Genomic DNA, 13069 nt, shown 5'->3' with positions numbered 1-13069 from the left:
TTGGAAAACAGTCTTACAGTTTCTGGGAGGTTAAACGTGCACTTGCTCTGTGTGTGTCTGTATGTGTGGTATGACTGGGTAACTCCAATCTTGGGTTTTCTACCCAAGAGAAATACAAACATAAGTCTACACAGAGACCAGTCACAGATTCATAGAAGAATTATTCATAATATCCTCAAAGTGGAAACAATCCAAATGTCCAATAATGGGTGAACACCTAAACAAATTGTGCTATGTTCATACATTGAATACTGCTTGGCAACAGAAATAATAAACTATTGACATGTGCGTTAATATTGGATGAATCTGAAAGCATCAAGCTAAGTGAATAGGCCACACAGAAAAGACTGCAAACTATGATTCTGTTTATATAACATTCTAGAAGAGGCCAAACTGTAGTAAAAAGAGGTAGACAAAAGGTCAGCAGGGCCAGCAGGGCCAGCAGGGCCTGGGGTGAGGGAAGGGACTTGTCTGCAGCATGGAAGGAGGGAACTTTGGGGATGATGAAAGTGTTCTGTATCTTGATTGTGTCCGGGGTTACCTGACTCTTACCTTTGGCAAAACTTGTTGAATTGTACGCTTAAAATGGGTCAGCTTTATTGTATGTCAGTTAATAAAGATGATTAACAAAAGAGTATTTCTGTAGAGGCTTACATGCTAGTGTGAATTCAATAAATTGGGTTGGCTTATTCTGAGAAGGATAAAAGTTTTTTTTTGGGGGGGGAATAGAAACATTTTGTGGGAGGTAGGGATGGCCAGTGTAGAGAAATATGTCATGGGGTAAGTGGGAAAAGATAACCTGAGGGTACCGGACTGGCACCTGGGTGCTTGCAGGTGAGAAGCCAAACATCTCTTGAAAATGTTTGCTTCATGCCTGTGAGATATCATCCTGTCTTCCTTTGAATTATTAGTATTATAGGTAGTACTTGAAATGTTATACATTTAACAGAAATTTCTCTTATCTACTTATGGACTTTAAATTTAGGGATATTCCTAGATTGGAACAAAGCAATATTCAGAGCAAAAAGGTACAAGCTTTACCTGCCGCCAGCAGCTGCCAGAGTGGAGGCCTTATGTAATTACTTCGGCTTCAGCCTTGGCAGCTTTTGTTAGCCCAAAGTGGATTTGCTATATTTGTGCTTTGAATTTTACCATTTACACTCATTAAGTTCTATAAATACAAAAGCATGGAGAGCATTAGTGCTGTCAAGAAAGAGGTGTGATTATGTTGGAAATGAACATGATAGTAAAAAGAATATGAAAGTGGCAGGGAAATGGTGACTGCAGCTGCACTGGGTGTGGGAGGCTGGGCAGGGAACGATCTGAAGAATGGGGGAGGGCGATGGTGAAAAAAGACACACCTGATGGTTGACAGGGGACAGGAGAAAGAGATTCACGGAGGGGAAGAAAAAGCATTGAATGTGTGGGATAAAGAAAGAGCATTATCATTAGATACTCACTAGCCCAGTTAATTCAGGAGAAGGGACTCTGCTCTGGAACTGGAAGGCTAAGCATGGTGTGGTTGAAGTGCTGCTAATGAAACTTGAACCATCTGCTTTGGGCATGGTCAGCTCTGAGCCCATTGGAATTTGCAGGACATCAAAGTGAGGGCTGCAGCAGCTGCTGCTCCATGGCGTCTAGGAAGTCCCTCATGGCCCTGCCAAGCTGACGGAGGAAGACGGCTCCTGCCTGTGCAGATTTCAGTGGTGCTGGAACCATTCAGTTTTGAAGAGAGACTCGTGCCATCTGCAAATTGTTAGAAATGCATCCAGGTTCTAGAAATTTTCATCTCTCCTGGCTTGTTTATTAAATCCAAAGTGATTAACAGTGGAACCACCTTTCGGATCCTATGTACTCCTAGGTTGAGCAGGGCTGCACTTCCACCGTCTTTCAGGGCTCACCAGATGAACCTCTGAGGATCCTCTATGAATCAGCAGATATACAACATCTCCTGAGATTATAAGGTGGTACTGCATGTGGTGATTACATAATTTTAATTTATAAACTGGGAATGCAAAGGCCATGCTGACCTTGCTAAGAAATGTGAAGTTCACAGGAGAACAAAACTGGGGAAAAAGGTAGGGGACAGTCGTCAGTAGCAATCACTCACTTTCGACATTAAATTGTGCGTTTGTTTAATTGTGAAGGAAAATACAATTGTAGAACATGCACCAAAAGCTAGAAATATACAGTTTAATATTAACACCTAAAAGCAAAATACTAATTAAAGATTTTGGAATATTTTTTATCTTTCTGGGTATGAAACCTCCAGCCCCGACTTTTTATGCCCCTTATAACAGCTAAGTCCATTGTAACTTTCAGTAATTGGCTTTTTATTAAAATAAGAGACTGTAGTATAAATTTTAGCAACTGGACTAAATAGGCATTAACAGGCCCTGGGATCCAACCATAATTTGTAACATCGTTCCTCTGGGAAAATGGATTCTAAGTGCCCAATAACTACCTTACAAATAGACTCTTGAATCATAGTCCATTTGAGAATAAGGAACTGTTTGTGATAGTAATACCTTCGATTGGCTCGCTTGAGAACTGCACAGAAGGGACCTATATTCCACCACATGTGTGTGGTGAACCCAGCTTGTCTGGGTTTGATCAAAGATTATTGCCGAGTGGGCATGGAAAGTGCAGGAATTAAACTCAAAGTAGAGGCTGGAGACACGTCAAGGGTGGCGTTAGAAGGATGGACCTGGAGAGCTCTTAGTGGTAGGAAAAGGTTTTCAATCCCAGAGGCAAAGGAGTGTATCTGAGCAGATGAAGGGCAGGGAGAAGAGAATGGAAGAGTAAGCAGGATTGAGATCGAGAACCAGTCATTTTCAAGCAAAATATAACTCAAAGTGTACCAGTAAGGCTGAATAGCCCACCAAGAGGTCAGAGAGAGACATCCCTCAGATCTCTCTGTCTCTCTGTCTCTCTCATTTATTTATTTATTTTTATTTTATTTATTTATTTTGTCTGTCACCCAGGTTGAAGTGCAGTGGCACGATCTTGGCTCACTGCAACCTCTGCTTCCCAGGTTCAAGTGATTCTCCCACCTCAGCCTCCTGAGTAGTTGGAAATACAAGGGTGTGCCACCACACTTTTCTAATTTTTGGGTTTTTTGTTGTTGTTGTTTGGAGATGGAGCCTTGCTCTGTTGCCCAGTTGGAATGCAGTGGCACAATCTTGACTCACTGCAACCTACACCTCCTGGGTTCAAGTAATTCTCCTGCCTCAGCCTCCCAAGTGGCTGGGATTACAGGCGTGCACCACCATGCACATCTAATTTTTTTGTATTTTTTGTATTTTTAGTAGAGACTGGGTTTTACCACATTGGCCAGGCTAGTCCCTCTCCTCCTGCCAAGGAAGAAGAACCATGTATTGGCATCCAGTCTATCCTCATGTGTGCTGCAGAAATAACCCTAACTGGAGAAAGCTGCCTTCCTAAGATGAGCATCTATGTCTCCATTTATGCTGTGCCCTCTTACAAAAAGCCACAGGCAATGGGCTCCACATTTCAGAGATTTTTATTCCTCAGTCTTTCCCTCTTTGGATCCACACGTAAGTCCAGTGGGGAGGCCCATGGGGCTAAAAGGCACTGAGCTAGACTGGGCCTCTACTGTTGCACCTGGATGCTCTCCCTGGGCCAAATCTGTGTACCTTGTCTCATCTCTTTGGTGACGTGCTTCTGAGGAGGTTTTTCTGTCCTTCAGACACTGACCCCCGGCAGGCACCCCCTCTAGAATTTCCCAGACTTACCTGAATTTCCTGGTGAACACACCCAGGCTGCCAAGCTGGCATTTCCCCAGGTCAGGGTAATTTTTTTCTCTCTACCCAAATTCTAAAGGGCAGCCTGTTGTTTTAGATAAGGAAGGCATAGATGTTTTCAGGATGCTTGTCTGAGATTCAGAATTACAAAGCTAATTGACAGTAAAAAGTATAAAGTTTTCTTTATTTATTTTAGAGACAAGCTGTTGCTGGACTGCAGTGGCATGATTATAGCTCACCACAGCCTCCAATTCCTGGGCTCAAGCAATCTTTGCACCTCACCCTTCTGAGTAGCTGGGACTACAGGCATGCACCATCATGCCTGGCCAATTTTGTGCCTGTATGTCCCTTTTTTTTGTAGTGACAGAGTCTCACTCTGTTGCCCAGGCTGGGCTTGAACTCCTGGCCTCAGGTGATCCTCCCTCTTTGGCAAAAGTGCTGGGATTACAGGCGTGAGCCGCCATGCCTGGCTTCTTTGTTTTTAATAAAAGTCCATTTAACTTTTATGCATAGAATATTATTCTATTAATGTTTTGTCTATTGCAGGCATACCTCAGAGATATTGCAGATTTGGGACCAGTCCATAGCAGTAAAGCAAATACTGCAATAAAGCAAGTCGCACTATCTTTTTTTTTTTTTTGGTTTTCCAGTGCATATAAAAGTTATGTTTACACTGTACTGTAGTCTATTAAGTGTGCAACAGCACTATGTCTTTAAAAAACCCAATGTGTGTGCCTTAATTTAAAAATACTTTTTACTAAAATATGCTAACAATCACCTAAGCCTTCAGCAAGTCATAATCTTTTTGTTGGTGGAGGGTCTTGCCATGACGTTGATGGCTGCTGGCTGATCAAGGTGGTGGTTGCTGAAGGTTGGGGTGGTTTTGGCAATTTCTCAAAATAAGACAACAATAAAGTTTGCTGCATCTGTTGACTCTACTTTCACAAAAGATTTATCCGTGGCATGTGATGCTGTTTGATAGCATTTACCCACAGTAGAACTTCCTTCAAAATTGGCATCAATTATCCCAAACACTGCTGCTGCTTTATCAACTAAGTTTATGTAATGTTCTAAATCCTTTGTTGTCATTTCAAGAATGTTCACAGCATGTTCACCAGGAGTAGATTCCACCTCAAGAAACCACTTTCTTTGCCCATCCATAAGAAGCAACTCCTCATTTATTCAAGTTTGATCACGAGGTTGCAGCACATTGTCGCATCTTCAGGCTCCACTTCTAATTCTAGTTCCCCTGTTGTTTCTACCAAATCTTCAGTTACTTCCTCCACTGAAGTCTCAAACTTTTCAAAGTTTTGCATGAGGGTTGAAATCAACCTCTTCCAAACTCCTGTTCCTGTTGATCTTTTGACCTCCTCCCGTGAATCATAGGTGTTCTTAGTGACATCTAAAATGGTGAATCCTTGCTGAAAGATTTTCAATTTACTTTGCCCAGACCCATCAGAGGAATTACTATCTATGGTAGTAAGAAATCTATTTCTTAAATAATAAGACTTAAATTCTAAATGACTCCTTGATCCATGGGCTGCAGAATGGATATTAGATAAACATGCATGAAAACAGCATTCATTCATCAATGATGTCTCCATCAGAGCTTTGGGTGGCCCAGTGCATTGTTAGTGAGCAGTAATATTTTGAAAGGAGTCTTTTGTTCTGAGCAGTAGGTCTTAACAGTGGGCTTAATGTTCGGTAAACCATTCTATAAACAGATGTGGTGTTAGCCAGGCTTTGTTTTTCCATTTCTAAGAATTGATTTAGCATAAATTTTCAGAACGGTAAATGAGCATTGGCTTCAACTTCAAGTCACCGACTTCATTAGCCTCTAACAAGAGTCAGCCTATCCTTTGACACTTTAAAGCTTGGGATTGACTTCTCCTCTCTAGCTATGAAAATCCTGGATGGCATCTTCTTCCAATTGAAGGCTGTTTCATCTACATTGAAAATCTGTTATTTAGTGAAGCCACCTTCATCAATTATCTTAGCTAGATCTTCTGGCGAACTTGCTGCAGATTCCTTGTCAGCACTTACTGCCTCACCTTGCACTTTTATGTTGTGGAGATAGCTCCTTTTTTAAACCTCATAAACCAATCTCTGCTAAGCCTCAGACTTAACACAGCTTCCTCACCTCTCTCAGCCTTCATAGAATTGAAAAGAGTTAGGGTCTTGCTCTGGATTAGGCTTTGGCTTAAGGGAATGTTGTGGTTCCAGACCACTTTCTCCATGTCAGCAATAAGGCTGTTTTGCTTTCTTATCATTCGTGTGTTCACTGGAGTAGCTCTTTTAATTTCCTTCAAGAACTTTTCCTATGCATTCACAACTTGGCTAACTGGTGCAAGAGGCCTAGCTTTTGGCCTATCTTCTTTTGACATGGTGCACCATGCTTTTGACGTGGTGTACCAAAACAATTTCAATAGTAACATCAAAGGTCACTGACGACAGACTACCGTAACAGATATAATCATGAGAAAGAAGTTTAAAATATTGCAAGAATTACCAAAATGTGACACAGAGGCACAAAGTGAGCCTATGCTGTTGGATAAATGGTGCTGATCGACTTGCTTGACTCAGGGTTGCTACAAATCTTCAATTTGTAAGAAATGCAATTGTCTTCGAAGCACAATAAAGTGAAGCACAATAAAATGAGGTGTGCCTGTATTACATCAACAAAGAAGGCATTGCTAATGATGGCATGTGTTCACTGCCTGAAGTAGAAGAGATGTGTATTTTCCTTGATAGGGAAAATTCTTTTGTTGTTGTTGTTGTTTTTGAGACGGAGCCTCACTCTGTCACCCAAGCTGGAATGCAGTGGTGCAATCTCAGCTCACTGCAACCTCCACCTCCCAGGTTCAATTGATTCTCCTGCCTCAGCCTCCTGAGTAGCTGGGATTACAGGTGTGTGCCACCACAGCCCGACTAATTTTTGTATTTTTAGTACAGATGGGTTTTCGTCATGTTGGCCAGGCTAGTCTTGAATTCTTGACCTCAAGTGATCCACCTGCCTCGGCCTCCCAGAGTGCTGGGATTATAGGCATGAGCCACTGCACCTAGCTCAGATAGGGGAAATTCTTGATGAATAAATAGTAAGAGGAAGAAGAATGGGTTTTACTGAGTATTTGCTGTATGCCAAGCCCCGTGCTAAATAATTTACGTTGATTAGTTTATTTGTTCAGAAGAAAAGTGCTATGAAGTTTTTAGCTCCCTTTTACACATGAGAAAATGGCAATTTAAAGAGGCTAAGTGTCTTTGCTGAAGGTCAGAGGTAGCAAGTAGAGAGCTTGGACTAGAACCCCGGCCATCTGACCACAGTGCAGGGCTCTAGACTACATCTTTCTTAAATAAATCTTTATTAAATTGTCAAAAGTCACTTGTTGAGAATAAACACTGAACAATAAGATAGTTTTCTGGAACCTGTTTCTCACTTTTTAATAGTAGCTGATCCTCAATTTTACTAGAGGTAGAAGGATTCTTGTTCATTAAACATATTTCTTTAAGATTGTAATTTACCTTATCATATAATAAATTGCATATGAATGTTACTTAATAGTCGTCTTCCAGACAGAATAATTTCAGCAGAATTCTGTGCTTCCCGATTAACTTAAACCATATTTTTTATGAGCCCAAAATTACATTCTTATATTTGAGTGAGATATCCTGTTCATAGTCATAAATTCACTGTGAAAACAAGAACGTCTGTTTTTTTTTTTTTTTAAAGAGACAGGGTCTCACTGTGTTGTCCATTCTGGAGTGGTGTGTTCAGTGTTCACTACAGCCTCAACTTTCCAGGATCAAGCGATCCTCCCACCTTAGCCTCCAGAGTAGCTGGGACTACAGACATGCAGCAGACATGCACCACCATGCCTGGATAATTTTTAAATTTTTTCGTAGAGATGGGGTTTCTCTATGTTGCTGAGGCTGGTCTTGAACTCCTGGGCTCAAGCAGTCCCTCCTGTCTCGGCCTCCTAAAGTGCTGGGATTACAGGCACGAACCACTGTGCCCAGCCCATTTTTTTTTTAATCTAAAAAATGTTATTGTGCTTTAATTCCATGTGATAACGGACATTACACCAAGATGCTTTTAAGGCTGGTAGTAGTGTTTTGGTAGGTGTTGGCAGTTTAACTTGATTAGATACTTTCTATAACATGAGAAAAATGATGAGCTTATTTCTTATGCTGGCAATGCATGGAGAGAATGGTTTAATCTGAAGATCTCAGCAGGATTCAAAATTAATATTTTGTTGTATTTTTATGTCCCTTGATATCTTTTGGATGCTTTAAAGATTATCTTGTACAAACTGAGAAATGTTAATATTTGCCATTCAAGTTCCAATAATGCTGTCTTTCCCCAAAAAGCACATTTGTTTATATGGGGTTTTCTATTCTAGGGGCACCAAGAATTATGTGTATGTAGTGTAAAGAAGTGGATTATTGTAAATTTCAAACAGATCTCACTATGAAGATGTTTGCACCCATAAAACAGACCCAGAGGGCATTCCATTGAAATCTTAATGTATAAATGTGCAAACCTGAACTGTTAGTATATTTATATTAGAATGGGTGTGTTCTCATTTCAAGAAACTTAATTTTGAATTCTATTTTGTTTTTGGTATTAAACACACAAAAAATGTGATTTTCCCCTGTACTCTTGTTTCAGGCCACAAGGGCAGCCATTACTCAGCACTGCACTGACCTTGGGAATTTGCTGGGCAAGGAAAATGACGTGGCCCTCATCATCGATGGCCACACCCTGAAGTACGCGCTCTCCTTCGAAGTCCGGAGGAGTTTCCTGGATTTGGCACTCTCATGCAAAGCGGTCATATGCTGCAGGTAGGAAAGTGCAGGCTGTGCACAGTTCACGCTCTGCTGTGTCTGTATCCCGTGTTTATGCAAAAGAAATGGATGCATGGGAATTCTAGGTTTAAAGTTTTGTATCTTAAAAAGGCAAAACAAAAATACAAATTTATTTTTAACTATTGGTGCACAGATTTTGCAGAGGCAGTTAGTGGTTTTTACATTTTCGTTTTGTTTATTTCTTTTGAGAAGATAAAAAGAGTAAGAACCAGGGCTTCCAGTCACATTCACCATGGGAGATAAATTGGAAAGACACTGCCTCAAGCCCCTTTGAGAAATTACTGGGGTCCAACCTACTGCACACGTCTGAGCTCAACTTCCAAGACGTGTGGGGCTTCAATGCTTCTTTTCTGGCGTTTGTTGGGGTATTTCTTTTCAGTTAAGGAGGAGCTTTGGTCGGGTTCATGTGATAGCAATTTTTGTGGTAAGATCTAACCAGGAATCTTTGTAGGTTCTTCCCTTCCTGGGAAGGTTTTTTTTCAATTGGCAGTGGTGGGGGATTGTTACATTCCATTGGCTGCTGGCTACGTGGAGGTCTAGTTCTGATAGAAATTTGAAAGTCAGACAGAATTATAAAGACAATAAACCACTAGAAAGATGAGTGGTCACCAAGGGTCACAGAGAGCTGGAGGGGCCGGCTAGTGGAGCATTGGTAGTGGAAATGCGTGTCAGTTTTATGCCTATGGTCACAGGATATTCAGGGACCATGGGGATGAGGACAAATTCAAATGTGTTTGAAACAATGAATGACAAGTCTGTTGTACCTTTAAGTCAGGAAACCTGGTGTAGCTGTGAGGGACCTGGTGCAGGGAGCAATGGCCAGAGCACCTGAAAGTGAAATACACTGCTTCTGGGTTGATGGCCTCCTTCTCTTTTCCTCGAATAGCTTGATTGTGATACAATTCACGTACCATACAGTTCACCTACTGAAAGCAATTCATTGCCTTTGAGTATATTCACAAAATTATATAACCATCATCACAACCAATTTTAGAATATTTTCATCACTCCGTAAAGAAACTCCTGTATCCATTATCAGTTAATCCCATCTTCCTGCATGCCTTCACCCCCACCCCAAACAACCAATCATCTACTCACTTGTCTTTCTAATTAGCCTGTTCTTTTTCTGACTTCTCTCCATCCCTGTTGTTGCATGTGTCAGTACTTCCTTCTTTTTATGGCTGAGTAATATTCCATTGTTTAGACGTACCACATGTTTATCCATTTCTCAGTGTATGAGAATTTGGGTTTTTCACACTTTTTGACTGTTATGTGTAATGCTACTGTGAAGATTGATGTACAAGCTTCTGTTTGGACATAGGTTTTCGATTCCCCTGGATATGTACCTAGAAATGGAGTGGCTGGGTCATGCAGTAACTCCATGTTTAACCTTTTGAGGAACTGTGAGATGGTTTTCCAAAGTGGCTGCACCCTTTCTGTTCCCACTGGCAATATGTGATTGTTTCAATTCCTCCATACGCATGCTAACACTTGTCACTAGCTATCTTTTTGATTAGTTAGCCTAGTGGATGTGAAGTGGTATCGCATTGTAGTTTTGGTTTGAATTTTTCTGTTGATTAATGATGTTGATCTTTTTTTATGTGTTTATTGGCCATCTGTATATCTTCTTTGGAGAAATGCCTATTCAAATCCTTTGCCCATTTTTAAGTTGGATTATCTTTTTATTATTGAGGTATAAGGGTTCTTTAGCTACTCTGGATACAAGTATCTCATCAGATGGATGATTTGCAGTTTTTCCCCCTTTAGGTTACCTTTTCACTTTCCTGATAGTATTACTTGCAGCAAAATTATTTTGACAGAGTCCAGTTTATCTGTCTTTTTCCTTTGTGCTTTTGGTGTCATAGCTAATGAGCTCTCGTTTTAAAGTAGCTGATCCTGTGCTTTCTTTCCTGGATTCTATCTGAGCAGTTTAGATTAGGGCTATGCAAATGGAAAGAAGGATGGAAAGAATGGTGGGGAAATACTTTTATTCGTAAATTTCCCTTTGTTTCTACATTGTAAAGCTGCTGAGTAGGTGGGTACCTGATTTTATGAATTTCTCCACACTGGAGGTTGTTACTGCTCTACCTCAGAGCCGTGAGTCATGGAAGTCAGCCACTTCTGCCTGCCACTGCCCTGTTGATCAAGGGGTCATCCCCCTGACTCGCTGGTGGACAAAAACAAATAACAATGTGGAAAAGTCTGGTAAACTGTAACCCAATGCAAACACGCTAAAACCTTATAAGTTTTTAAGAGGGAAATCAAAATGAGTCCGTTGGATTCTCAGGGGAGATCCAGGAATGCCTGTAAGGGTTTACAGGAAAATGTTCTTTTCTTGCCAGGTGCTTGATACTAAAACACACACACACACACACACACACACACACACACACACACCTTTTTCCCCTTCTTGCTGTGACTGCTTCACAGTGCTTTGTGTGTCTCATAGGCCGTATGCTTGAAGACTTCTCAGGGGAGTTCAAACTGGAATTGGCACAGAAAGAGGAAATTTCAAATTAAATACTGTTAGTCTACAAAATGGAAGCATTAATTGAAAAAGGGAATTTAGGATACTGCATCATTTTCCTGCTCTTGGAGACATTTCTTGGCTGATCTCATACTTCAGATTTTAAAAAAATCAACATGTACTTAAAAAAAAGAAAAAAAAAACACTTGTACACTTCAAATGTACTTACTATTCATTGAAAATTTAAACTTAAGCTAAATTTAATTTGTGGCTTCAAACATAAAGTTGACCTTAATTTTCACTTTTCATCTTCAAAATATAATAGTTATGAGAGTTACCTATTTCTCTAATAATGAAAAAAGTAATTTTTTTTTCAGAAAATAACTGGTCTATGAAATCATGAAGCATGTTTCTATCAATATTGATTCAGAGATTGGTGATGTTGTATAGAAATAAATACCTTTAAACTAAAACAGTATTTTAGGCAGCAAAAAGAAGGGAATGCAAGAATTTATTAAATATTTTGCTCAAATTAGAATCAAACAATTTTCTAATTATGCATTTCTGTACCCAAATATTTTCCATATGGTTAAAATCCTAGAGAGGTCGTATATAGTCAGTACTCCAGTACAATTTACTTTGTATCTGGCAGGGGTGTTGCCACGTAATTTGTTGAAGTGTAAACTGGTCCAGCCAGTCCAAGGTTTTTATTGTGGGCTTACAAGTATTGTGACATTTACATTGCAAATTCCTAGTGTCATGGATGAATAAAGAGAGGAGACACGGTCTTTGGTGTATAAGTGCAAATAGCGAATAAGAGACTATGTTATTGTATTTGCCTCTGTTCCTTTGCATCGCACATACATCCCAATTCCTTGAAACCCGGCACTTAGTGAAGAAAGCATAGCCGGGTCTCCATCTGGCCACATGCAGCAGACTCCCTTTTGTTCTTGATTTTCAGATCCTTTCAGCATCTGGTGTTGAGGGCTCTTCCCTTGAGGGGTTCTCTTTTTCTTCTGTGGCACCTTCCTCTTCTCCTTAGTTATCTGTCTCCTTTATGGGCTTTCTGGCTGCCTGTGAAATGTTGTTTTCCCAAGGTTTTACCTCTGGTCCTATCGTGTTCCCACTCCATATCTCCCCATGTGCCTTCCATCTAATGTGTCAGATGGCCTCATTCATCTTATACATTAGTAACTTCTCACAACACCAGCTTCATATGGAATCATCTGGAAAACTTTTTTGTTGTTGTTTTTTGTTTGTTTGTTTTTTTGTTTTGAGACAGAGACTTGCTCTGTCGCCAGGCCAGAGTGTAGTGGGGCTATCTCGGCCCACTGCAACCTCTACCTCCCAGGTTCAAGCAATTCTCCTGCCTCGGCCTCCCAAATAGCTGGGACTGCAGGCGCGCACCACTACGCCCAACTAATTTTTGTATTTTTAGTAGAGACAGGTTTTCACCATGTTGGCCAGAATGGTCTCGATCTCTTGACCTCGTGATCTGCCCACCTCGGCCTCTCAAAGTGCTGGGATTACAGGCATGAGCCACTGCACCCGGCTGAGAACTTTTTAAAAACATATTTTCCTCAAAAAGCTAAATCTGGAAAGTACCATACGACCCAGAAATTGCACTCTTAGGTAGGTATACACTCAAAAGAATTAAAAACAGGCACTCAGACAAATACTTGTATGTTCATGTCCATAATGTTCATAGCAGCACTGCCCACAGTAGCCTCAAATTGGAAAAAAACCCATATATGAATCCATATGGTGGAATATTATTGAGCCACAAAAAAAAAAATAGTGACATGTGCTACAATGTGCATGCAGCTTGAAAACAGGCTGAGTGAAAGAAGCCAGTCACAAAAGACCACGTATTATATGATTCCATTCCTATGATATACTCAGAATAGGCAAATCCACAGAGCCAGGAAGCAGGCTGGTGGTTGCCAGGGGTTGGGAGGAGGAAGAACGGCGAGTG

The 13069-nt window shown here is 40.7% G+C and overlaps 1 protein-coding gene across 2 annotated transcripts in view; it reads left to right on the top strand.

Annotated features, from left to right (window-relative positions):
* The window catches only part of ATP8A2 (ATPase phospholipid transporting 8A2), a 693068-nt gene that overhangs the window by 344937 nt on the left and 335062 nt on the right, over nt 1-13069 (top strand). For both annotated transcript variants that reach the window (XM_030813212.1, XM_030813213.1), the window contains exon 25: nt 8431-8603. In XM_030813212.1, coding sequence (XP_030669072.1) covers nt 8431-8603 — 173 coding nt within the window. The remainder of the gene's footprint in view (nt 1-8430; nt 8604-13069) is intronic.

Source organism: Nomascus leucogenys, chromosome 5, assembly GCF_006542625.1.
Source record: "Nomascus leucogenys isolate Asia chromosome 5, Asia_NLE_v1, whole genome shotgun sequence".
Classification (NCBI taxonomy): domain Eukaryota; kingdom Metazoa; phylum Chordata; class Mammalia; order Primates; family Hylobatidae; genus Nomascus; species Nomascus leucogenys.
Note: the sequence above shows the minus strand (reverse complement) of the source record. Positions and strands in the feature narration are given on the sequence as shown.